The sequence below is a fragment of the Micromys minutus genome (assembly GCF_963924665.1).
Source record: "Micromys minutus genome assembly, chromosome: 10".
NCBI classification, from domain to species: domain Eukaryota; kingdom Metazoa; phylum Chordata; class Mammalia; order Rodentia; family Muridae; genus Micromys; species Micromys minutus.
The window spans coordinates 65,924,444-65,950,499 of record NC_137979.1 but is presented as its reverse complement, the minus strand read 5'-3'; the positions used below and the strand labels follow the sequence as shown (position 1 = coordinate 65,950,499).

Here is a 26,056-nt window from a genome sequence, read left to right as displayed (position 1 = left end):
TGTGCATGAATGTGTGTGTTGGGTGTGCATATATGTGTGTATATATATGTGTGTGTGTGAATGTGTTTGTGGGGGGAGCTGTGTGTGCATATATATGTGTATGTGTGTATAGATGTATGAGGTGTATGTGTGTATGTATGTATATATGTGTATATATTATATAGGAGGGTTATATGTATGTGTATATATGTGGGGTGTGTAAATGAATCTGTGTGGTATATGTGGGATGTGTGTGTGGGGTGTATTATGTGTGAAGGTGGGAGCAGGTATGTGTGTATATGTATGTATATTATGTGGAGGGGTTATGTGTGTGTGTATTATGTGTGTGTGCATGTATATGTATGTTGGGGGTAGGTACCACTGCAAGGTTGGCCTATGGCCAAAAGTCAAAGAAAGGACTCCCAAGTTGTGGGTGGTCAGAAGCAGGTGTCCTTGGGTAGCTCTGTGTTGCCTTCCGCCCCAGGGCATTGTCCTAGGAGAGTGTCTAGCTACCCAGTTAGGCTGCTCACTCAGGGATCAGTAGTATTCACATCAGCCTGTGTTTTGACTTCTCAGAATTTTGATCAAATTCTAGCCTTTCAGCCTTTCTACCCTTCCTTGTTCATTTCAACCAGGAGCCTACACATCCACTACACACAGATATGCTGACATCTGCACTGGGTTGGTGGCATTGATGCCGGGTGGTGGAGGACAGTTGGCTTCTCCTCTGCATCTTAACCTGTAGCAGGGATCACTGCTAAGTCATCAGCACAGGCTCAGACAACGAGGTCTATAGCGGGGTACACGCTGGCTCCCCAGAGGACAGGCTCAAGTCCCAGTCACCTGTGTTTCAAATGTGGCCCTACATGGAAACAGTATCACTGAAAATGCAGCTGGTTAGAATGAGATCACACTGCCTTGAGTACCTCCAGATCTGGTGTGACTGGCATCCCATGAAGTGCAGTGTGAGGAGGAAGAGAGGCACAGTGTAGAAAGTGCCTGCAGCTGAGGATACCAAGGATGGCTGCCACCAGCAGCAGCTAAAGCACACAAGGAAGAGCTTCCTTTTGAGCCTTAGCTGTGAGGCTGGTCCCCTGTTCTTCTGTCTGGAGGTGCTGAGGGTTCCAGCACATCCTTTGGCTTGAAAAAATCAAGGCAGGACTTGGATGTGGCGTCTGGGAGGCTGCAGGGTGTGGCAGTATAAACCAGCACCCTCGGGGTGGTATTTGAAAGAATCGTGGGGTGTAGATTTATGTTACGTTGATATGTGACTGGACAGTGGAAAGGTAGGCGGGAAAAGGGTTGGAAAAGAGGACAGGGAGTTAGTTAAAAGGTTTTTATTTTCTAAATAAGAGGGGCTAGAACCATGTTGAGTCATGTGATGTCTTAAGCGGGTGTTGGGGGGACCTTAAACAAAAGAAACACAGAGAAAGCCTCTGTTGGCAGGCTGTGAGTGTCCTGCCGTGAAAAGACAGGGGACCATGAATACGCATAGAGAAAGAGATTAGTCACTATTCGATTCTTTGACAAAACTGTTTTAAAAAATTAAAAGGCTTGTTTGTTTTAAGATGGTATAAAGAATTAATGTACAAGTCAAGTTTGTTTAAGAGAATATAGAATTCACCCAAATCACATGGGAATTTTCACCCACAGTTTGGAACTAAGAAGTCTGTACACCAGATAGAGTGAGTGCAGACATATATTAGGGAAGGTATTAATAAATAAAGATCTGATGCTCCAGATTGAGAGAAGGAAAGGTTCTAGTTTTACAAATTGCTTACTTATTAATTTATAAGTGATAGTAAGTTAGTTTGTTTTGTGAATTACTGCACTAAGGCCACGTGGCTCGTCAGGTGCCGGCTAGTGAGGGTTTGTGGTTATCTCAATTGTTTATATTGTTTTAAAATAGGTATGATGTTAAGTTTTGTGTTTACATTATTTCTATGGGAGAGAATACAAGATTCAAGATATTCTAGTTGCCAACTAAGGAACACACTATTTTGGGAGAAAAGTTTTGTCTTTGTGTTTTTAAAAGGTGTGATTCGGCTCTGTGTGCCTTCCAGAGTTATATGGATTAGATTTGATAGAGGATCGCCTCAAAAACTAAATTTAAAAAGATCAAAATATTTTTCGATAATAAAATGTTTTCTGTTGAGTTTTATATATATTACAGTGTATGCAGCTATGGTGAAGCTTGTCATCAGAATGCTGAACTGGCTTGATTCCAGACATCAGAGACTACAACAGTCGACAGTGTGGCTTTTCTTCTTGCTGCCTGGCCAGCTTATTCATCCCCCCACCTTCTAAATTTCCAGCACCCATATATTTAGCTTGAAGAAGCTATGAAGAGTTGTCACCCAATTCTCTGGACTTTGGGGAATAAAAATGGTTATTGTAAGGTTGTTTTTATGAATAATTTAGAAATGGTCATAATCATATAGTGAGGAATTAGCCAAATTTGATTATACAGCAATAATCTTCTTTTGGTAACTAAGCTAAAGTCATATCTTCACTGGTAGGAATCTTTCTAATTGATACAAAGTTAAAGTTATAATCTTTACAGTGCTATAAAATCGATTTGATGCTATTTAAGGTTTATACACCGTTTTTAGTTGATTAAACAATACTAGTTAAGGGCTGGATAACAAACTCATAATTCTGAGTCAATAAAAGGGTGTTTTTGAGATATTTCCTTTTTTTTTTTTTTTTTTTTTTTTTTGAGGCACAGTCTTTATTGGGTTCACACCAGTAGTCCATTGGTCTTGAGGACCTCTATGAACTTGCAGATTTTCTTCTCCACATTCTTTTCTGCCTGTTTCTGTAGCCTCAAGAGCTGCTTCTTCCGATAGTGGATCTTGGCCTTTTCCTTCCGTTTCTCCTCTAGAGTGGCAGTTACTGCCTGGTACTTCCACCCGACCTCATGAGCTAGACGACCCAGGTAAGCAAACTTTCTGGTAGGCTTCAGCCGTACAACCTTGAGGGCAGCAGGGACCACCATCCGCTTTTTCTTGTCATAGGGTGGAGGGATCCCATCCAACACCTTAAGGCGTTCCAGGGCAGCCTGGCCTCTCTTGGTCTTGTGGGGCAGCATGCCTAGCACAGTGCGCCAAAAAATGCGGCTCGAAGCTCGGAAGTGGTAGGGGCCTAGAGAGGGGTTGGTGTTCATACGCTTTCGGAGGAAGGCTGGATATTTCAACTTGTTTCTGTAGAAATTTCCAGATATGTTAATGCCCTCACAGCGTCCAACCACCACCTTCCGGCCCAGCAGTACCTGCTTGGCCACAATGGCTGCCAGGCGGCCCAGAAGATGACCTCAGCCATCCAGTATTAGAACCTGCCCCTCCGCCATCTTCAGCAGCTGCCTGGGAAAGGAGATATTTCAATTAAAGATGGCCAAGAGTAGCCAAGGCTTAACAACAATTCAGAGATGCTTTGTGTAGATAGATAATCTTCAAAGGTATCAGAAGTTCACAGAATATGACATTTATGAACATTATTTTATTAAAGATCATTTGACTAGAGACTTATCTGCTCTTGACAGCACCCCTTTTTGGATTCTAAGAAGAAATTGAGCATCAATAGAGTTGCTTCAGCTGTGGTGAGACAGCCACTAGGCAAGAATTGTCTCATTTATCTACAGACAATACTGTCCAGAAAGAGACACTTTTGTGGAACAGTTGACTGATAAACTTTGCCAAGCCAGAATTATCAGCCCTTCAAAATTCTTCATTACAAAGGTCTGTCAGATATGATCCTGGGCCAGAAGACTGATGCTCCAACGTTTTGAGGGATGAGGAACTGTCCAAGTGATCAGCGGTCTCTATAAATTGGCTAGTTTTGGAAGCTGTGTTTTGTGCTTCTCATATATCAGGTAACATTATTTGTTCTGGGTTTTCTGACGTGGTTGAAGACTGGTTGTCTCATAGCCAACCCAGGTGTTTAGCATTGAGAAAGTTAATATAGATCTGAAAGGGTGGTTTTCAGATGACATACACTCTAAAACCAGGATTTAAGTCAGGTGTAGAATTATAGTCTTTTAGGATGGATGGCAGAGTGCTTTATTTAATGGACAAAATTGTTGGACTGGGTGTTAAGGCTGTGTTATACTTCATAAATTGTAGAGTAGTAATAGTTTTACACAACTTACATTTAAAGATAAAGTTTTTTTTAAGTAAACAAAAGGAGTGATATGTAGATTTATGTTAAGTTGATACGTGATTGGACAGTAGAGGTAGGCGGAGAAAAGGTCGGGAAAACAGAGAGGACAGGAAAGGAGGAAAAAAATCAACATGGAGCCGGGAAATGCAGACTTAGATCCTGGTGGCTGTAATCAGACATAGGTAGATATAAATATTTAAAGAGATTCTGTAGGTCTTTATCTCATATGGAAGGGCAGTTTGTGTCTTTGATTATTGAATACAATCTTATTGTGTAGAGGGTTTGTGAACTGAGAATCTATTATATAAGCCATTTGAAAAGTTACCAGGCTTTGAAGTGATGTTTGTGACGGGCGGTAGAGGAAAGAAGACAAGGGGGTGGGGCAGTAATTCCACCACCTGGGACAGAAGCAGCAGGGCAGGCGGAGTGAACCTTCTGGAAAGGGAATCGTGTGTGGAGCAGGCAGCTAAAGGACAGAGTGACAGAGTCCAAGTGCATGGCTCCATACTAAAAGCGGGGTCCTTGGAGTGAGACTGTGGGGGCTGATAAAGAGATAAGCCAAATTCCATTTAATATTTACTGCAACAGTGGGGTGCAAGGGGTGTTTGGTAGGGCAGAGTAGTTGAAGATACAGCCTTAGTCAGAGCCATTGAGGGGAGCCATCAATCAAGGCAACATAGTTCAATTGGACCGAGATTAGTACAAACTGTGGGACAGTACCTCAGTTTCCAGACCTAGATGGCACCCCTGCTTCAGTTCTTAGATAGCAGGGCATGTGGCTTTGCTGCAAGACTGACTGCAGTCACTACAACACCTAGGTTACCCAGCCACAGTTCCAAGCACATGTACCTGTGATGCAGTATTTCCACCCTGGCTGCCATAACTAAATTCAGAGGGCTGGGCCTTCCAACAGACACTCCTTTCTCTCACTTCTGAAGATGAATGAGGTCAGGAAGCCAGCAGGGCTGGCATTTTTCTGGCCCCTCTTTTCAGCCTGCAGACAGTCCCCTTTTCCTATGTCCTTGCTTGGCCTTCCCTTGTGCTCCTGGCGTTTCTTCCTCTTATATTGGTCCCGCACAGATGATCTCATTAACTGGTAATTACCCCCTTAATGCCTTCCAAATGCAGTCCCTTTGGGGATTAGGAATTTAAAATATTGTTCTAGGAAATCCACTTCCTTCCATAACACACAGGCTCTTACAGACCTTCACTTTACAGATGAGGAGAAGGAGGCTTAAAAGACTCAGATGACACATATTCTGGCTCTCTTGTGGGTAGACTGGCCTTCGTTTGAGCACACAGCTTAGGCTGGCTTCTCCCAGACTTCCCTGGCCATTTTTATGTACATAGAGGCCCAGTTCCCTCTGTCACCACGGGTAATCCAAGGTGTGGAGGTATGAGACTGCTTCAGAGTGTCCACAGCAACCGACTATGATTTTCCTTGTGCTCCAGCAGAGGCGTGGTTTTGCCAGTTGCAGATAGTTTCTTCAATTGTATGATGCTTGGAATTCTGGGAACTTTTCAGAGGGTATATAAATACTAGGGACCCAAGAAGTTGGCGGGGTGGAGGTGGAGTGGGGATGGGGGTGGGGGTGGGGGTGGGGGTGGGGGTTGCAGTTTGTTAGTAGTTGTGCTCAAAGAAGAAACGAAAGGAAAGAAATTAGATCCAGGGACTTCTATCTTACTCTTTCCCCTCTAACCTTTCTCTCCTATCTGATGAGAGGGGGTGACACAGGGTTGGGGGAATAAAGGGTGGGGGGAAAAACACAAAGTAGCAAAGACCAACTATGGGAAGCTCCCAGGAATATGACAGAGGGAGGCAGAGACAAGGGATATGAGCATTCTTGTCTGGAACCAGGTTGACCCTTGAGCCCCTCAACTAAGGCAGGGGTTCTACATTAGGCATCAAAGAACTGACATTTGGGCCTACCTCACTTTTTAATAGAACAGAAGGCCCTTAGGGGTCCAGGGGATCTCTGGCTGAGGAGAAGGCTACAAAGACAAGCTGGTTGGGGGAAGGCTCAGGTCACGCACCAAGCATATGCTATCAGGAAGTGGGGACAGCAAGTAGAGGGAAGGAAGGGAGGGGAAGACCGCAGGATGTAGGGCAGGAAAGTAGGAATGACTAGATTTCTTGATGCTGCCCTCCTGGAAGATGGAGTTCCCAGACACTCCCTGTCCTCTAGGAATTACACTGGTTGAGGTATGTGAACCAGTTCCAGGGCCCGGCCACACAATTTAACTTCTTCAGTATGAAGAGAATATTTTTAGCTGGAGAGATAGCTCAGTGGTTAAGAGCACTGACTGCTCTTCCAGAGGTCCTGAGTTCAATTCCTGGCAACCACATGGTGGCTCACAACCATCTATAATGGAATCTGATGCCCTGTTCTCGTATGTGTGAAGACAGCTACAGTGTACTCATAAATAAATCTTTAAAGAAGAAAAAATACCATTCTTTTTATTATGTATTTTGTGTATTTTTGACTGTGTGAACATGTACACCATAACATGTAGAGGACAAGGAAACTCATAGGAGTTGGCTCTCTCCTTCCATTCTGTGGGTTCCAGAGTGTGAATCAGATCAACAGGCTGACGCATTCACAGAGCCATTTCCCTGACCCTCAGATGACCTGAGAATTTAAACTATGGGGAAAGACAGACAAAGGCTAGCCTGCAACTGTTCCTGGTGTGGGGCCCATGAAGGCCCCCTCCCAGCATCTAGCCTCATTCCATCCAATTCGTCTTAGTCCAGCAGGACAGACTCCATGAAAGCTGGGGTTCTGGAGAATCATTCACCCTTTGATGCTTGTGGTATCAGACCAAATCGTGGAAGGATTTCTTGTGGCCCTGCCTTACCCAGAGCTATGAAGGAGGATCAACTCCTTCACTTAGCCCTCTCCGTCTGGAGACAGGCCCTAGTTGCAACCTCCACCCATCCTTGCCATGTGCGCCCTTGTCACGGTCTCCTGTGCAGTCTACAAAGGAAAAACCTGAATCCCGGAATAACTCCTCACTCACGACTTGCAGGCTCCACCTCTGAGCTCCCAGTTGCCCCGCCTACCGGCGCCTTCTGCTAAGCTGAAGTTAGCCCTTTGGGGCTCCAGGGTGGGCACTCTGGGGACCCTCAGGCCAGCTATGGGATGGGCACAGGGCCCACAGGTGTGGGTCCTTGCTCTGGCTTGCACTGCTCTGGGAGTCGGGTACGCCACGGAACCCCGTGAGTCTCTTCCTTCGGTACCAGCATACATGTCGGAACTCTGTGTTGCGACTCCTGTTTCTGCACGGCGGGACCCGAGCGCCGCTTAGGGTGCATCCGGACCAAGGTTGCGGACTCCAGTCGCTATGGTAACGTGGCCCGCCGTTACGATATAGGCGCGGGCGGGAGAGTGCTAGTGCTCGGAATCCTGGAGACCCCGGTCCGGACTGGCGCAGCTCTAGATCGCACGCGGGAGACGGAGCTAGTTCCGCTGGGTCCTGCTGGGTGGCACATGCGTTGAGTGGACAGCTATCGCGTCAGGTTCTTGCTCCCTTGTGGTTTTGACGCAGACTTCCCAAACGCCTAATCTCGTGAGTAACCATCATCCGGGGACAGCGTCCAGCACTGGGTGCAGGTTTCACTCAAACCAGCACAAAGCTGCAGTCTTTTTACTGCTCTGCAAGCCTGCAACAGCAGCTCTTCAGTCCCTCACTGACCTCATCAGTCCGTTATCTTGTAGACTGCATTTCCTCCTGGGTTGGCCCGATATTTAACGTGATTAAGTTACACATTTTTAACAAGAAAATGTCACAGTCGTGCCTCTCAGAAGGCAGACACCCATTGCTGGGGAATACTTTTGTCACCAAGTTTTGAGTGGTTTAAGTGGTGCCTGCAAAGTGGCTAACATAAAGTTTCTATTTTTCTGCGCCGCACGGTGGCACGTGCCTTAAAGTCCCAGCACTTAGGCAGAAGCTGGGGGATCTCTGATTTCAAGGCCATCCTGGTCTTCATTGTTCCAGGACAGCCAGAGTTATGTAGAGTCTTAAAAACAATAAATAACAAAGTTACTATTATCGTAAATAATAAATACCTTATGGGGAGGTGCTTGACTGTGTAAAAGTCTTGCTTCTAACCAAATTTTCAGTTACTAATTTTAGCATACATCAGCGAAAGCTTCCTGATTTTTAAAATTTTCTGTTTTATTCTTGCTATGTTAGGTGGAGAACATGACTCACAAGTTAACTGAATCAAACCATTCAGACCTTTCAGACTAAACTGGGATCCAGTTTCCCGTAGTCTTTATTTAGAATCTGGATCAGAGTAGGTTTGGGTCATGGCTCTGGCAGCTGGGGCCCTGGGAGAGTGCAGAAAACGGGCACAGAATGCATTCTTTAGGGTTCCTGCCTGGGTACAGGTCAGTCCTCCCTGAGGATAACAGCAACTCCAAGGGATTGGGGACAGCACAGGCTAGTTATGAAGAGATGGAGATCATTGATGTCCCCACAGGGAGGGCTTCAAAGGTCACTAGCCTTCCACCTATATCCTGGAATCCTTTATAAAACTGCTCCATGAGGTCCAAGCAGGAATTTCCTTGACTTCAGGAATAGTCCCATATAAACCCCGTTGTCTTAGTTACTGTTCTATTGCTATGAAGAGACACCATGGTCAAAGCAACTATTACGGAAGAAAGCATTTAACTGGGGGCTTGTGTGTAGCTTCAGAGGCTTAGCCCATTATCACTATGGCAGCAAGCATAGTGCTGGGTTGCTGACAGCTACACCCTGATCTACAGCCAGAGAGACAGAGACTGAGAGACAGCCTGGCATGGGATTTGGAAACCTTGAAGCCCACCCTAGTGACACACTTCCTCCTACAAGGCCACTAACCCTTGCAATCTTGCAAATAGTCCCACTTTCTGGTGACTAAGTATGCAGATACATAAGCCTATGGGGCCATTCTTATTCAGACCCCTACACCCATAGATTAGCTTCTGGGGACATTTTACTTTTCTTTGTGATACTTGGCTTGCAGGGCCTGGTCTGTGTTTTTCTTCTCCCTCACCCTGATAATACTTTACCTAAAAGAAATTCCAGTTTTTGCAGAAAGCTGAAGATTTCCCAGTCACACCACATTCTCTTGGCTTGATAGTTTCTTTCTTTTAGCAGTGGATAGCATTATTTGATGTGTATCTTCACCTAGTAAAAGACATCTTGAGAGCTTACAAGCTTTAGCAACTATAAAAACAAGAGCTCTAATCATCTACGTGGAAGGTTTTGTGCATACACCTTGTTTAGATGCTGAGCCATAATGTAAGAAATTAAGCTTGGCTTTGGAGAAAACCTTCAAAATGTTTTCTAAAGTGTCTGTGTTGATTTGCATGCCCACTGGCAACAAACAAGCGTCCTTGTGGCTCCACAGCCACCAGCTTGTGGCTTGTCAGTGTTCTGCATTTTGGCCATTCTAAAGATATATGGTTTTGGTGGAACTCATTTTATCTCACATTTACCTGATGGTACGTGATGTGGAGGACATTCCATATGCTCATTTGCCATCTGTAAACCTTATCTGAAGTAGTGTATGGCTAAGGTCTTTGAGAAATTATTTAATTTGGTCATATGCTTGGTAGACGACAGGGTTTCTTTTTCTAAAACAGGTGCTGGGAAGACTATATTGTCTGACTGATGCTCATAAGACAGCATTTCATAGGCCTTTCCCCTGTCTTCTATCTCTTACATTTTTTCTTTTATTGGCACAATGTGTTCTTTGAGCTTTAGTAAGGTTTCTTTTATGAATATAGGTGCCCTTGCATTTGGAACATAGATATTCAGAATTGAGATTTCATCTTGATGGCGTTTTCCTTCTATGAAGTGTCCTTCCTTATCTTTTTTGATAACTTTTGGTTGAAAGTTGATTTTATTCGATATTAGAGTGATCTTAGTCAGGGTTTCTATCCCTGTACAAGCATCATGACCAAGAAACAAATTGGGGAGAAAAGGGTTTATTCAGCTTACATTGTTCACATTGCTGTTTATCATCAAAGGAAGTCAGGACTGGAACTCATGCAGGTCAGGAAACAGGAACTGATGCAGAGGCCATGGAGGGATGTCACTTACTGGCTTGCTTCCCCTGGCTTGTTCAGCCTGCTTTCTTATAGAACCCAGGTCTACCAGCCCAGGGATGGCTCCACCCACAATGGGCTAGGCCCTATCCCCTTGATCATTAGTTGAAAAAAAATTCCTTACAGCTGGATCTCATGGAGATACCTCCCCAACTGAGGTTCCTTTCTCTGTGATAACTCCAGCTTGTGTCAAGTTGATACAAAACCAGCCAGTACAAATGGCTACTCCAGCTTGATTTTTGGAACCATTTGCTTAGAAAATTGTTCTCCAGCCTTTTATTCTGAGGTAGTATCTGTCTTTGTCATTGAAATGTGTTTCCTGTATGCAGCAAAAGGTTGAGTCCTCTTTACATATCTAGTCTGTTATTCTATGTCTTTTTATTGAGGAATTAATAAATCCATTGATATTTAGAGATATTAGGGACCAATGGTTGTTGTTTCCTGTTATTTTTGTTGTTAGAGGTAAAATTATGTTTATGTGGCTGTCTTCTTTTGGATTAGTTGAAAGATTACTTTCTTGCTTTTTCTAGGGTGTAGTTTCCCTCCTTGTGTTGGAATTTTCCATCTATTATTCTTTGTAGGGCTGTATTTATGGAGAGATATTGTGTAAATTTGGTTTTATCATGAAATATCTTGGTTTCTCAATCTACGTTAGTTGAGAGTTTTACTGGATATAGTAGCCTTGGCTGGCATTTGTGTTCTCTTAGGATCTGTATGACATCTGCCCAGTATCTTCTAGCTTTCATAGTCTCTGTTGAAAAAGTCTGGTGTGATTCTGATATGTCTGCCTTTATAGGTTACTTGACCTTTTCCCCTTACTGCTTTTAATGTTCTTTGTTTTGTGCATTTGCTATTTTGACTATTATGTGATGTGAGGAATTTCTTTTCTGGTCCAATCTATTTGGAGTACTATAGGCTTCTTGTATGTTTATGGGCATATCTTTCTTTAGGCTAGGGAAATTTTCTTCTATAATTTTGTTGAAGATATTTACTGGTCCTTCAAGTTGGGAATCTTCACTCTCTTCTATACCTATTATCCTCAGGTTTGATCTTCTCATTGTGTCCTGGATTTCCTGGATGTTTTGGGTTAGGAGGTTTTTGCATTTCACATGTTCTTTGACTGTTGTGTTAATGTTTTCTATGGTATCTTCTCCCTCTGAGATTCTCTCTGCCATCTCTTGTAGTCTGTTGATGATGCTTGCATTTATGACTCCTGATCTCTTTCCTAGGTTTTCTACCTCCAGGGTTGTCTCCCTTTGTGATTTCTTTATTGTTTCTATTTCCATTTTTAGATCCTGGGTAGTTTTTTCAATTCTTTCACATGTTTGCCCGTGTTTTCCTGTTTTTGTTATTTTTGTTTCCTCCTTAAGGGGCATCTACCTACCTGTTTACCTGTATTGTCCTGTAGTTTTTTAAATTTATTTTATTTGTATGAGTACACTGTAGTTGTTTTTAGACACACCAGAAGAGGGCATTGGATCCCATCACAGATGGTTGTGAGCCACCATGTGGTTGCTGGGAATTGAACTCAGGACCTCTGGAAGAGCAGTCAGTGCTCTTAACCTCTGAGCCATCTCTCCAGCCCTGTCCTGTATTTTTTTTAAGGGAGTTATTTATGACCTTCTTAAAGTTCTTTAACATCATGAGTTGTGATTTTAAATCAGAATTTTGCTTTTTCAGAGTGCTGGGGTATTCAGGACTTGCTGTGGTGGGGGAACTGGGTTGTAATGATGCCAAGTGGCCTTGATTTCTATTGCTTATGTTCTTGGACTTGCCCCTCACCACCTGCTTATTTCTGGTGTTAGCTAGTCTTGCTGATTCTGACAGTGGCTTGACTCTCCTGTAAGCTTATGTGTCAGCACTACTGGGGGACCAGCTCTCTCCCAGTGGGGTCTGGTTACAGAGAGCTCTGGCTCTGGGTCAGTACAGGGCACCGACAGAAACCTGAAGGGTCCTGTCCCAGACTGCTCCTCTGTTCCTGTGTTCTGTGGGTCCCTCAGCTGAAGTGGTGGTCTTACCTGTGCTCTCAGGTGTGTCAGCCCTTCTGTGGGACTGGCTCTCTCCCAGTGGGGTCTGGTTACAGAGAGCTGTAGCACAGGGTCAGCTCTGGGTGGGCACAGGCCACACCACATTCTCATTAACTGGCCCAATGACTCTTCTGGTCCTGTGTCTCTTGTCTCTTCTTAAGCACCCAGATAATTTCACTAATTTCGGTTCAAAGAGCTTCCATCTCTACTCTGACTCCTGGGTTTTCTTTTCACTGAAACCGCAAGGCCTCATTTGAAACTGGCAGAGAATCAGCATTTATGTTGCCTGATGTAGGATCAGAGCCATGGTGCTTAACTGTGGTGACCTCTTTCTGTCTCTGGCAGCCTCAGTCCTGAAGTAATATGTGGTATTTGACAAATATTTTTCTATTTCCATTACTCCTACATTGATTAGCTGGCACTTGGCTGTAAAAGTTTCCTTATAATTTTTCCCATTAATTAATTTATTCACCTTATGTCTCGGTTGCAGCCTCTTTCTCCTTCCACTCTCCTCTGTTAAGGCCTAAGGATCTATTGCCTATCCAGACAGTGTTATAAGGAAACTTTCTCCTGCTCTAGTTGATCGCACGTTTGTTATGTTCTATGCTTTGGTGCTCTTGGAAACCAAGAGAGGTCAGTTAGAACTGCTTTGTACAGTTAGCCACAGTAAGCTTGGACCCACACTTCCCAGCAGCATTTTCTGCACCCGTGTATGAGCTTTTATGGTTTCTTGCCTTCTTAAACTGTCCCATGGATAGACCCTGACTTAGGCAGGGTTTGTATTCCTGCACAAAAACCATGACCAAGAAGCAAGTTGGGGAGAAAAGGGTTTATTCAGCTTACACTTCTATATCACTGTTCATCACCAAAGGAAGTCAGGACTGGAACTCAGGAAGGTCAGGAAGCAGGAGCTGATGCAGAGGCCATGGAGGGATGTTACTGGCTTGCTTCCCCTGGCTTGATCGGCCTGCTTTCTTATAGAACCCAGGACTACCAGCCCAGGGATGGCTCCATCCACCATGGACTGGGCCCTTTCCTTGAACACTAGTTGAGAAAGTGCCTTACAGCTGGATCTTAAGGAGGCATTTCCTCAACTAAGGCTCTTTCTCTGTGATAACTACAGCCTGTGTCAAGTTGACACAAAACCAGCCAGTACAGACCCCAACATAAGAAAGACACCTGCACCAATATAAGAGCCATTTGGAGTAAATCTTTTATTTTGGGTAGGGGTTGAGTTTAAGTTTAAGTTCCCAAGATCTCCCTGGGAGCTGACATCCTACTGGGCAGGAAGAGGCATGTACATGGGTAACTGACAGCCTGCTTAGGCAAGTCACCCAGCTCCAGTTGACTGCCCCAGCTGATGGGAGCAGGATAGGTGTACAAAAAGCACATGTTCCTAAGGGAGTTCCCTGTCCCCAAATACTGAATGGTGGAATAACTTGATGTTTGTGGATTTCAGGCTTAAATGCTCTGTAGGATCCTGGCTCTGGGTCGAAGCCAGCTCCTAAGTCTGGTCTGTGGCCATGATTGATCAGTCCTGAGGCAAATGCTCAATAAACTATCCCTGTCTGACTGAGATTGGTGTTTGTGTTTTATGAGGTGACTCCTGGACCCCAGTATCTCCCCTCACAACACTCTAGAAGTCAGAGGCAGAGGTAGAGGCAGAAAGATCTCTGTGAGTTCCAGGCCAGTATTGTCTGCATAGAGAGTTTGTCTCAGAAAAACAAAAACAGAAACAAAGACCGAATGCTCCTTAAGCTAGCCATCTTGTCTGTGTAGCCGGGTGGTGGAGCAGTTTTCAATGCAGCACTCAGAAAGCAGAGACAGGCAGATGTCTGAGTTCGAGTAAGTTCCAGGACAATGAAGGGCTACAGAGAACTCCCCTTTTTCTCCCCCTCCAGAAAAGAAAAGAAAATGCGAAAATGCCCTACAGGCTTGCCTCCTTACGGCTTGATCTTCTGGAGGCTCTTTCTCAATTGAGGGTCCCTCCTCTCAGATAACTGTAGCTTGTGTCAAACTGACATAGAATTAGCTGGCATAGGAAAGAGGGGTTTATTCATTTCATACAACCACAGACCATCACCAAGGAAAGCCAAGACATGAGCTGGAGGCAGGAGCTGAAGCAGGGGTCATGGAGGGCACTCACTATTCTCTGGCCCACTCCTCATGGTTTGTCCAATCTGTTTTCTTTTTTTAAAATTTTGTTTATTTTATGTATATGAGTACACTGTTGCTATCTTCAGACACACCAGGAGATCTTCAGATCCCATTACAGATGGTTGTGAGCCACCATGTGGTTGCTGGGAATTGAACTCAGGACCCCTAGAAGAGCAGTCAGTGCTCTTAACCACTGAGCCATCTCTCCAGCTCCCCAGTTTGTTTTCTTATATAAGCCAAGACCACCTGCCCATGGGTAGTACCATCCACGCTGGGCTAGGCACTCCCACGTTAATCATTAATCAAGAAACTGCCTCACAGACTTGCCTACAGGCAGTCTTGGGCAATCTGATGGAGTCATTCTTCTCAACTGACATTCCTTTTCCCAAATAACTCTCAGCTCGTGTCAAGTAACACAAAGCTAATCAAGACATCCTGTAATACACACAACATGGCTTCAGAATGGCAGTCTGTTTTCCTATGAAAAAACAGGCCTATTATAACTGTCAGGTATAGTGCTTGTGCGCAGTTTTTACTCTTGCTCAGAATGTATAACCAAAATGTTCTTCAAAGTCTTTGTGTGTGATGCCCATTTTTAATGGCATTAGACTCTTGTTTTTATTTTACTCTGAATGCTTATTGGTAAGTTTTGTGGGTTTGGGGGCATCTGAAACATTGCGTGTATCTAATCGTTCACATGGACCTAGCTCTTAAGTATGAGATTGTATGACTTCTCTTCCATTTTATTTCTCAATTACTTGTGTGCCCCTTGTAAGGGCATGGCACCTCTCTCCTCCAGGAAGTATGGCAAGATAGTGGAGATCCATTTAGAAATTGTAATTTTAATTTTTATTCCCCAGAGGTAATTGTCATCTCAGAAGCTTACTGCTTCAGTCTGTTCACCTAGACCTAGTCCTGGAAGCCTCCAGCCTCCATACAATCTAATCTACGCCTAGAATGTTTTCAGCCTCTGAGACCTGCTGCTAAATAAACTTACCCTTTCCTAGTTCTTTCTTTAGTCTGGATGGCTGGTTCAACTTAGCTGTTATGACTTAAACCTCTCTTCAAGCTGACTGATTCCATCTGGCTTCTCTCTCTCAGGCCTTTCCTGAATTACTCTGCTTGGCCTCATATCAACTTTGGCAATCTGTTCTGGCTCCTTCTCACTCTCTGGCTCATATCCTCACTTGTGTCTAGCTTGTTTCTCTCTCTCTCTCTCTCTCTCTCTCTCTCTCTCTCTCTCTCTCTCTCTCTCTCTCTCTCTCTCTCTCTCTTTGCAATTTGTCTCCATAAAACTGTCCTGGTGAAGTTTCTCTCCCTCTCTTCGTGACAGTTGGGCATATCCTATTCTGTCAAATCTTTCTCTGATTTGTCACTTTGTCTGTAACTCAGTTTGACATCGCTTTCAAACATGTGCTCTTCCTTCTACAAACTGATTTTACCTTCATTGTTTGGGATTAAAAGTATATACTAAGGGTGCTTCTGTATTCTAGCCAGAGGAATTAAAGGTGTGAGCTAAAGACTGAGCCACACCACAACTAGAAACAGGATTTTTCAGTAAATAACACAATGTCAGGGTTCAAAATGTGATCAAATATCCAGTAACAAAAAAAAATGGTTATAGCTGTGGCTCTGGCAAATATGAATATGAAAAAACTTGGGATCTCATAGGTTTGAATTTTGTCTCCTGTGAGCATTTAAAGGCTAGACTCCCTGAGCTTAGTTTAAATCCTTCAAAATGTTTATGAGTAAAGGCCATTGGATATTGTGATGATTAACACTGATCATCAATCTGGCAGTCTCTAGAATCAAGAGACAAATCTTGGCATATCTGAGACTTTCCCAATTAAATTAACTGAAGTGGAAAGACCCACCCACATGGGAGGGAGCATCGCTCCATAGACCGATGTCTCAGACTCAAGTAAAAAGAGAACTAAAAGCTAACTGAGCAGCAGAGTTAATCTCTTTGCTTTTTGAGTGTGGGAATGACATAGTGACAGCTGCTTTACCTTCCTGCTGCCCTGCCTTCCTGGCTGTAGCAGACTGTGCTGCCACACTGTGAGCCAAGATAAGGAAGCCCTTCCTTCCTCCCTCCCTCCCTTCCTCTCCTCCCCCATCCTTTCATCCTTCCCTCCTTCCCTCCTTTTTTTGCTGGCTCTTTGTTACAGCAATGAAGCAGTACTCATATAGGTGCTTACATGGTCATGACAGGATGACAGTGCCCCTAGTCCAGAGTAGATGGTGTTCTTCTGCACCAGACATGGCAGCTTTTCTTATTGGTATCAGAGAGAGCCAAGTGCACCAAGCTGCAATTCTTCACAGGAAGGAAACCAAAGGAAATAGACGCTGTGGAAGGCCGTCTAGTTCCTGTTCCCAAACAGCTTGTTCTCTCTCTCTCTCTCTTTTTTAAGCTGGTTTTCTTAAAAAAAAAAAAAAAAAGATTAATTTATTTTATGTATGTGAGTACACTGTAGCTGTCTTCAGACACACCAGAAGAGGGCATAGGATCTCATTACAGATGGTTGTGAGCCACCAAGTAGTTGCTGGGAATTGAACGTAGGACCTCTGGAAGAACAGTCAGTGCTCTTAAGCACTGGGCTTGAGCTGATGGGCTCCAAGACTGGCAGAAGCTTGTTTCTCTCTCTGGCTGGTGGGTTACATCATTTGCCATCTGCTCATCGAGTTGCTGTCTATGTAGGGAGACCCCAGTTTCACTGGAGAGTACAGGATGCCACACTTTCTACCTGGTCAGAGAACAAAGAGGAAATGACAGGGACAAGTGCCCAGTGCCTGGCATGGTGGACAGAAGCTTCATCGATGGTGGTGACCTGCTGAGTTTCAAAACCAAGCAGTAAGAAATTGCCCCAGTTTAAAAACAAAAGCAAAAAAGGGAAGGCCTTTATTTATTTATATTTATTTATTCTTTAGAGGATAACAGGTGTCTAGGAATAAAAGTATCAACCCTTAGGCCTCCTGGAAGCAGCTAGAAGTCAGAGAGCGCTGCAGCAGACTCTAACCCAGGGGTCTCTATATGCAGCTCCAAGGAATGAAACTTATTTAAAATTTCCAGAGGCCACAGCAGATGTTAGGCACAGTGGCGTCACACAGTCAGATTTAGTTAGAACACTAACAGCCTGAAGCCTTGTGGCTAGTGTGCTGAAGACAGGTGGTAGCTGAGTGACTTAGGTGACTCCAGTGTTCTAGGTGGAGCAGGACACCCCAGTTAGGCATCTTAAAGGGATTGTTTTCCAGTAGCCATTGGGGCATGTTACCTTTCTCGTTGCTCTGACAAGAGCCGTTTAAGGAAGGAGGGTCTCTTGGCTCACAGTTAGAGGGTGTAGACTGTGTGGCAGGAGTGTGAGGCAGCTAAGGTGCAGGCATGGGGATGAGGCAGTGTAAATTCAGGCCTGTTAGTGAGATGACCAGACCATTTAGTAGGATTCAGGAACTGAGCAGAGCTGTAGGGTGGATGCCAGGCAGCAGGCGTATCCTGAACTCAAGTAAAGGGTGATTGTGCGGCAGTTCTGAGAAGTCAGGCAGCTGTGATGGGTTGTAGAGCTAGAACTTATGCCAGGTAAGCAACAGGATGAACTAAGCTGACACAGATTGCAATCTGCTCAGGTGAACTTTATCTCAGCATACTTGAGGAGCTCTGGGGCCTACAGTGACTGTCACTGGTGGGCCAGTCTCTTCTGGATGCAGCTAGGGGGTCCCTTGCTCCAACTTTGGTTCTTCTGGGCAGCACTCAGACTCTGTGCCCTGTGCCCTCCTCCCCTAGAATCAGGGGCTTTGCACAGCCAGTGTCTTGTTTGTGTCTCTATACAGCCCATGCTAAAGGGTTGGGAATCCCGACCAGCTCTGAGAAACTTTGTCAAGCTTGTCCCCTACATGCAGGGCAGGGCTACAGTTGTAAGTTGCTATGTGGCCCAAAGCCCCTAGCAGATATTGCCTGGTCCATTACAGAGTACCTGCCAGGCCCTGACCTAGATGATTCAGCACTTACAGGAAGACCTGCCACAGAGCTGTGCCCACTGTCTGATGCAAAACTCCTTTCTTGTGGAATGCACTCTTGGTGTTTTAGTCCTGATGATGTATAATGATTTGGGCTGTAATTTTAAATTTTATTCACTTATTTTTATGTCTCTGTGTGTGTTTTTGTGAACATCTTATGTGTACCGTATATGTGAAGGAACCTGTAGACTCCAGAGGAAGACATCAGCCCTGAAACTAAACTTACAAATGCCTGTGAGCTGCCATGTGGGTGCTGGCAAAGGAATTGGGTCCTCTACAAGGACTGCGAGTACTCTTAACCACGGAGCCATCTCTCCAGCCTGACTGTTCCTCTTATCAATAATTTCTTGAGTTAAATTCTCTGTGTATTGCTTATATAAAGAGCAGTACTGGCTTAGGAACTCTGGATGGAGTTGATGTAAACACATAACACAGCACACTATAACACATGAACTCACCCACATCATACCATATACACCCATGCTGTAATATACTCACAGGCCTTCATAGCACCACACACTCATACATACACACTATAGTACATACAACACACATGCACACTCAACACATACATCATCTCCTTCTCCATGCACACATACAGCACAGCACAAAAGCAATCCCTGTTTTTGAGTTTTATGTCTGTGTTTTATGGCCTGTTCATTGTCTATTTGAGTAGAGGTGAGGGAACCCTCATTACCTGTACTCTGGGTTATCTCAGTGTGCTAGCCATGGGCTATCTCAGGGTGCTGGCCATGATTATTTTTACCTTCTCTGTAAATATACTATACATAAGATTAGTGAGTTGAAGTGATCCAGGACAGTGTTTTTCTTTCTAAAGAAGACCCACTTACAGAGAGTCACACTGCCGCCCTTGGGTGACAGTGATACAAAACCGTTACTGCCAAAAGCCTCCATGTGCCCTGGGAAAGACTTCTGGGAAATGGTGACATCAGAGAAGAGCTCTTGTGGCTCCCCTTGCTTACACTTGGCTCTTGTGCCTAGGTGATGGTGCCTAACATTGTTGACCTTAGTTCTTCCCTGTGAGCAGCCTTGGGTTGACTATAAATAAAGCCAGAAGCCCCAAGCTAAATGGCTCTGTATACAGAAAAGAACCCCTTTTATGTTGAGTACTGGCAGCAAGGCCTCACTAGAACCAGTAATGGTCTGTAGTGTACCTTGATAAGAAACAGTCTCTTCCAATGTGCTTGTGACCACTGCAGTTCCTGCCCTCTAGGCCCATTCCTCAACCCTCCAGTAAGTTGTTTTTAAAGGTTTGTTAGCTATTTGGCAAGGATCTAATGTTTTTAAAAATTAAGGCTTTTGGCAGACACAGTGGCACAGCTATTGCTGTAGCTATTCAGGAGGTTAAAATGGAAGATTGGTAGTTCAAGGTCAGCCATGGCAACTTAGCAAGACTTCATCTTAAAAAACATTGGACTTGTATATTATATCTTGGTGGTTGTTGTTGTTTTGTTTTGTTTTGTTTTTGTATCTTGTTTTTTAAATTTATTTTTATAACCAAGCAGTGGTGGCACACACCTTTAATCCCAGAGTGTGTGAGGCAGAGGCAGGTGGAACAAACAAACACATTTTATGGGTTAGGGTCCCTAATGGTGTGCTACTTGTTTTCTTCTTTGCTGCAGCTGTCACCATGCTGCTGCCACCATGCTCAGAGCGGGAACTGAGTGAGCTTTTGACTCGAAAGGAGGAGGAATGGCGAGCCCTCCAGGCCCACCGTGCACAGCTGCAGGAGACAGCTCTGCGAGCTACTCAGAACCGCCTGGAGGAGGCAGAGGGGAAGCTGCAGCGCCTACGGGAGGACTTTGTTTACAACCTTCAGGTGCTGGAAGAGAGGGACCGAGAGCTGGAGCGCTATGACTTTGAATTCACCCAGGCCCGTAGGCGGGAGGAAACCCAACAAGCAGAGGCCAGTGAGCTCAAGATAGAGGTGGCCAAGCTGAAACAGGAACTCACCAGAGAGGCCAGGCGCACCGAGGAGTTGCAGCATCAGCATCAGCTCATGCTGCAGGAGCTCCGATTGCAGCTGGAGCATGTGCACAGGTGTGTTATCTTACAGATGATTGTGGCTGGTGCCTAGTGAGTGATGAGCACATCTATAGGTCGATCAGTGGAGCTGTGAGTGATGTATATGTTCTATAGGATGCTCAGTGGAGCTTGAGTGAGTGATATATATGTTCTATAGGATGCTCAGTGGAACTAAGTGAGTGAGTGATGTATATGTTCTATAGGATGCTCAGTGGAGCTGTGAGTGATGTATATGTTCTATAGGATGCTCAGTGGAGCTGTGAGTGATGTATATGTTCTATAGGAAGTTCAGTGGAGCTGTGAGTGAGTGATGTATATGTTCTATAGGAAGCTCAGTGGAGCTGTGAGTGATGTATATGTTCTATAGGATGCTCAGTGGAGCTGTGAGTGATGTATATGTTCTATAGGATGCTCAGTGGAGCTGTGAGTGATGTATATGTTCTATAGGATGCTCAGTGGAGCTTGAGTGAGTGATGTATATGTTCTATAAGTCGCTCAGTGGAGCTGTGAGTGATGTATAAGTTCTATAGGTCGCTCAGTGGAACTAAGTGAGTGATGTATATGTTCTATAGGAAGCTCAGTGGAGCTGTGAGTGAGTGATGTATATGTTCTATAGGAAGCTCAGTGGAGCTGTGAGTGATGTATATGTTCTATAGGAAGCTCAGTGGAGCTTGAGTGAGTGATGTATATGTTCTATAGGAAGCTCAGTGGAGCTGTGAGTGAGTGATATATATATATTCTGTAGGAAGCTCAGTGGAGCTGTGAGTGATGTATATGTTCTATAGGATGCTCAGTAGAGCTTGAGTGAGTGATGTATATGTTCTATAGGATGCTCAGTGGAGCTGTGAGTGAGTGATGTATATGTTCTATAGGTCGCTCAGTGGAGCTGTGAGTGATGTATATGTTCTATAGGAAGCTCAGTGGAGCTGTGAGTGATGTATATGTTCTATAGGAAGCTCAGTGGAGCTTGAGTGAGTGATGTATATGTTCTATAGGAAGCTCAGTGGAGCTGTGAGTGAGTGATATATATATATTCTGTAGGAAGCTCAGTGGAGCTGTGAGTGATGTATATGTTCTATAGGAAGCTCAGTGGAACTTGAGTGAGTGATGTATATGTTCTATAGGAAGCTCAGTGGAGCTGTGAGTGAGTGATATATATATATATTCTGTAGGAAGCTTGGTGGAGCTGTGAGTGATGTATATGTTCTATAGGATGCTCAGTGGAGCTGTGAGTGATGTATATGTTCTATAGGATGCTCAGTGGAGCTGTGAGTGATGTATATGTTCTATAGGATGCTCAGTGGAGCTTGAGTGAGTGATGTATATGTTCTATAAGTCGCTCAGTGGAGCTGTGAGTGATGTATAAGTTCTATAGGTCGCTCAGTGGAACTAAGTGAGTGATGTATATGTTCTATAGGAAGCTCAGTGGAGCTGTGAGTGAGTGATGTATATGTTCTATAGGAAGCTCAGTGGAGCTGTGAGTGATGTATATGTTCTATAGGAAGCTCAGTGGAGCTTGAGTGAGTGATGTATATGTTCTATAGGAAGCTCAGTGGAGCTGTGAGTGAGTGATATATATATATTCTGTAGGAAGCTCAGTGGAGCTGTGAGTGATGTATATGTTCTATAGGATGCTCAGTAGAGCTTGAGTGAGTGATGTATATGTTCTATAGGATGCTCAGTGGAGCTGTGAGTGAGTGATGTATATGTTCTATAGGTCGCTCAGTGGAGCTGTGAGTGATGTATATGTTCTATAGGAAGCTCAGTGGAGCTGTGAGTGATGTATATGTTCTATAGGAAGCTCAGTGGAGCTTGAGTGAGTGATGTATATGTTCTATAGGAAGCTCAGTGGAGCTGTGAGTGAGTGATATATATATATTCTGTAGGAAGCTCAGTGGAGCTGTGAGTGATGTATATGTTCTATAGGAAGCTCAGTGGAACTTGAGTGAGTGATGTATATGTTCTATAGGAAGCTCAGTGGAGCTGTGAGTGAGTGATATATATATATATTCTGTAGGAAGCTTGGTGGAGCTGTGAGTGATGTATATGTTCTATAGGAAGTTCAGTGGAGCTTTGAGTGATGTATATGTTCTATAGGATGCTCAGTGGAGCTGTGAGTGATGTATATGTTCTATAGGATGCTCAGTGGAGCTGTGAGTGATGTATATGTTCTATAGGATGCTCAGTGGAGCATCGAGTGAGTGATGTGTATGTTCTATAGGACGCTCAGTGAAGCCATGAGCTTTTCCTTAGGTCTCAGCCCAAATTTTTTTTGTTTTTGTTGTTTTGTTTTTTACCTAAGATCTCACTGGCTGCCCTGGAACTTCCTTTGTAGACCATGCTGACCACAAATTCAGAGATCCACCTATCTCTGCCTCCTGAAATGCTGAGACTGAAGGCATGCATCCTTCTCAGCATGGCTCATGCTATCTGCTGACATTCTTACCTGTAGAGTTTGATGGAGGCTGCTGGTTTGCTCGGTTTTAGCAATATATTCTACAGGTTTCACCTACCAGGCAGATGTTGTGTCAGACATGGAGGTCTTTAGTAAATGTTCTGCAGCACCTGTGACCCAGTCAGGAAGTGCTGCTCAGCCACTGTTGGAGGACCCTCAGCTCAGGTGTCAGCTCGCACTGGGAAGATGCTTTGTGTTATTTTGTGACTCTGCTTTTTTTCCAAATCTGAGACCTTCCAGTCATGTTCAGATACTTGTCAGTCACCAATTGTTAACTACACCAAAAATCCTCAGGGCTCCGTTTGTTTGTTTGAGACAGATTTCTCTGTGTAGCTCTGGCTGTCCTGGAGCTCGCTCTGTAGACCAAGCTGGCCTCAAACTTAGAAAGCTCCCTGCCTCTGCCTCCCAATTGCTGGGGCTAAAGGTGTGTGCCGCCACTGCCTGGTTTTGTTTCTTTATCTTTTATTTTTAGTTAATTTTCTCTCCATTCAGTCATGTGATGTCTAATGTTTGTATTAAGTTCACCAACTCCCTCCTTTGCCACATGCCTCATACCCATAATATGAGACTTTTGTTTAGCTTAACGTACTTTTAAAATCTTTTCAATTGTTGTTGTTTTGAGACAGGGTCTCACTCTGTAGACCAGGCTGGCCTTGAACTCATAGAGATCTGCCTGCCTCTTCCTCTGCCTCTGGGATCCTGATTAAAGGGGTAGCTACCTGGGTACTGTTTGTACTTTAGTTATCAGGTTTTGGTTTGATTTGTTGTTATATGTTCTCCTTTGCTGAGATTCCCTGTGTTCCCTTGGTTTTTCTAAATATTGGCATCTTTTGATGATTAACCCCTCTATTTTAGTACATAGTTCTGACTGGCCTGGAATTCACTATATAAACCAGGTTGGCCTCGAACACAGTGATCAGCCTGTCTTTGCCTCCTGAGTGCTGGGATTAAAGGTGTGCTCCACCAACCTGGCCCTTTTCCTGGTTCTTGTTTGTCAACCAGTTTGTATTCTATGTTGTGTTTTCTCCTGCACGGTTGGTCCCTTCATTTAGGGGTGGCAGGCAGGTTCAGGTCAAGCAGAAGTCCTCCTTCTTGGAGGTCTGTTGCACGAACCCCTGCAACAGCCATGTGCCGGCTCCATGGGTGAGGGGCACCCTGTAGTGTGTCCAGTCGTGAACATTCAGTATGGCTCTCTGAACACTCTGTCTGCTTCCACAGCGACAAGAACAGTGAGCTTAACCAACAGCGGGAGCAGTATGAGAACCTGAAGTGGAAACTGGAAAGAAAACTGAAGGAACTCGATGGTGAACTTGTTCTGCAGAGGCAGGTAGAGAAAGCATCACTGGGCTTAGTTCTTAGGGGCAATTCCTTGCCAACTAGTTTGAAATGTTGATGGTGAAGGGTTCATTGAGTATGCTATCCAGAAGGGGATCCTTGGGCTGATCTATGTAGGAATTTGTTGGATGCTGTGAGAGGTGCCCAGATGGTTCCTGGAACTCACTGGCAATGTGTTCTTCTCTCATATACCAAACAAAAGTCTCCAGGGAAGATGATGCATAGATATGCAGATGCACATTTATTAGTGAAATGACCTTTGAGGCCACATTATCTATCATGTAGGCTGCAGAACCTGGAACTTGGTTATGTCTCAACCCAAAGGCCCTAGAAACTAGCATCCCACCCGTAAGGGCAGGAGAGATGAGGCCAGGACCTAAGCAGAGAGCAAAGGAGTGTTTCTGCAGAACAGGCCATCTGGTCTACCATCCAGCCAAACCATTGCCTACAACATGTGAGTCAGTATAGAGTTGCATATTTGCCCCCTTTTTTTTTTTTATTTTCCCCAAAAAAGTGAGCTCACTGCCCAGAGTCCTGCCCACCGGGAAGAATTACTGTGCGTCAGGAATGCTCTAGGGAGAGCCTGTGTTGCAGCTATGCACCCTCAGGTGGTGCCTGAGAATCATGGTGCAGCCAAGCCTTATCCTCCTCGGTGAACTGCTTACAGGATTCCCCTGAGACCATGGATGCAGGCTCTAGAGAAAAGGCCTGGTAACAGGAGTGAAGGCCATAGCCTTTTAGCTCAATGTACTCCTGTGGGTACCACTTTTTCTTGTTGTTGTTGTTGCTATATTGCAGTAAATATCAGACTGTGCTTAGTGTGTCAGAGAAGGAACCAGCTGAAGTCTCATGGTAAATTGGTGGCTTATAGCCAAGTGTTTGAGTTTATACCAAGACCCAGTGGCTGACCAAGAGTTTCCTAACAAAAAGGAAATAGGGAGCCTGGCTTAGTGGTGCACACCTTTAATCCAACAGAGGCAGGGGGATCTCTGTGAGTCCCACAGAGTCTCTGTGAGTTGCCCAGCCAGGGCAACATGAGACCCTATCTCACGTGCACACACACACAAAACCAAGGTGGGGGTAGAGGGGCTTGGGGATTTTGTTCAATGGTAGAGCATTTGCATATGGGTTTGATCTTCAGCTCTGAGGGGGGGGGGTGGAAGATAAAATAAAAACCAAACTGTTGAGGCATGGTGGAATATGCCTTTAATTTGAGCACTTGGGAGGCAGAGGCAGACAGATGGCTGGCCTACATGGTGAGTTCCAGGGCAGCCAGAGCTACATAGTGAGATGCTGTCTGGAAAAAACCCAACTAAACAACTAAACAAAAAACACCTAAAACAAAGATAAACAAATATAACAGGAGAGGGTTTGTCCTTTTCCCCCAGTGTTGGGAGTGAAATCCTAAGCAAGTGAGCTGCATTCGCAGCCTAGAGACCTAGTTATTTATGGATGATATTGGAGCTGCTTCACTTTTTTGAAGGTAGCCATGCTCCCAGTTTATACCACTGTCACCCAGGTAATGTTTAGTACCACTCAGTGGCACCCAAGTGAGGTGTATATTGCCTTGGAGGAGGGAACCTTGACTGAGAACTGCTTTCATCAGATTTGCCTGTGGCATATTTGTGGGACATTTTCTTGATTGCTAGTTGATGTAAGAGGGCTCCAGCTCACTGTGGGCACTGCCAACCCTTGACACTTGATTCTGGGCTATAGAAGAAAGAAAAATCCAGGGAAGCGAGCCAGCAAGCACCATTTCTTCATGGTCTCTGCTTCTCTTCCTGCATTAGCTT

At 44.6% G+C, this 26,056-nt stretch overlaps 1 protein-coding gene and 1 pseudogene across 4 annotated transcripts in view; one reads left to right on the top strand and one right to left on the bottom strand.

Annotated features, from left to right (window-relative positions):
• Positions 1-2,719: 2,719 nt before the first annotated feature.
• Positions 2,720-3,328, bottom strand: LOC308425067 (large ribosomal subunit protein uL13-like; annotated as a pseudogene). The gene has a single exon. The product of its transcript is annotated as a large ribosomal subunit protein uL13-like (transcript).
• Positions 3,329-7,416: 4,088 nt separating this feature from the next.
• CCDC57 (coiled-coil domain containing 57) overlaps positions 7,417-26,056 on the top strand; it is a 90,620-nt gene continuing 71,980 nt past the window's right edge. For 2 of the 3 annotated variants that reach the window (XM_080924212.1, XM_080924210.1), the window contains exons 1-3: positions 7,552-7,704; positions 20,071-20,488; positions 24,147-24,255. In XM_080924212.1, the coding sequence (XP_080780338.1) occupies positions 20,079-20,488; positions 24,147-24,255 (519 nt within the window). In that variant the 5' untranslated portion in view covers positions 7,552-7,704; positions 20,071-20,078. Of the gene's footprint in view, positions 7,483-7,551; positions 7,705-20,070; positions 20,489-24,146; positions 24,256-26,056 lie in introns of those variants that run through there. The other variant, XM_080924211.1, reaches the window with a different exon arrangement.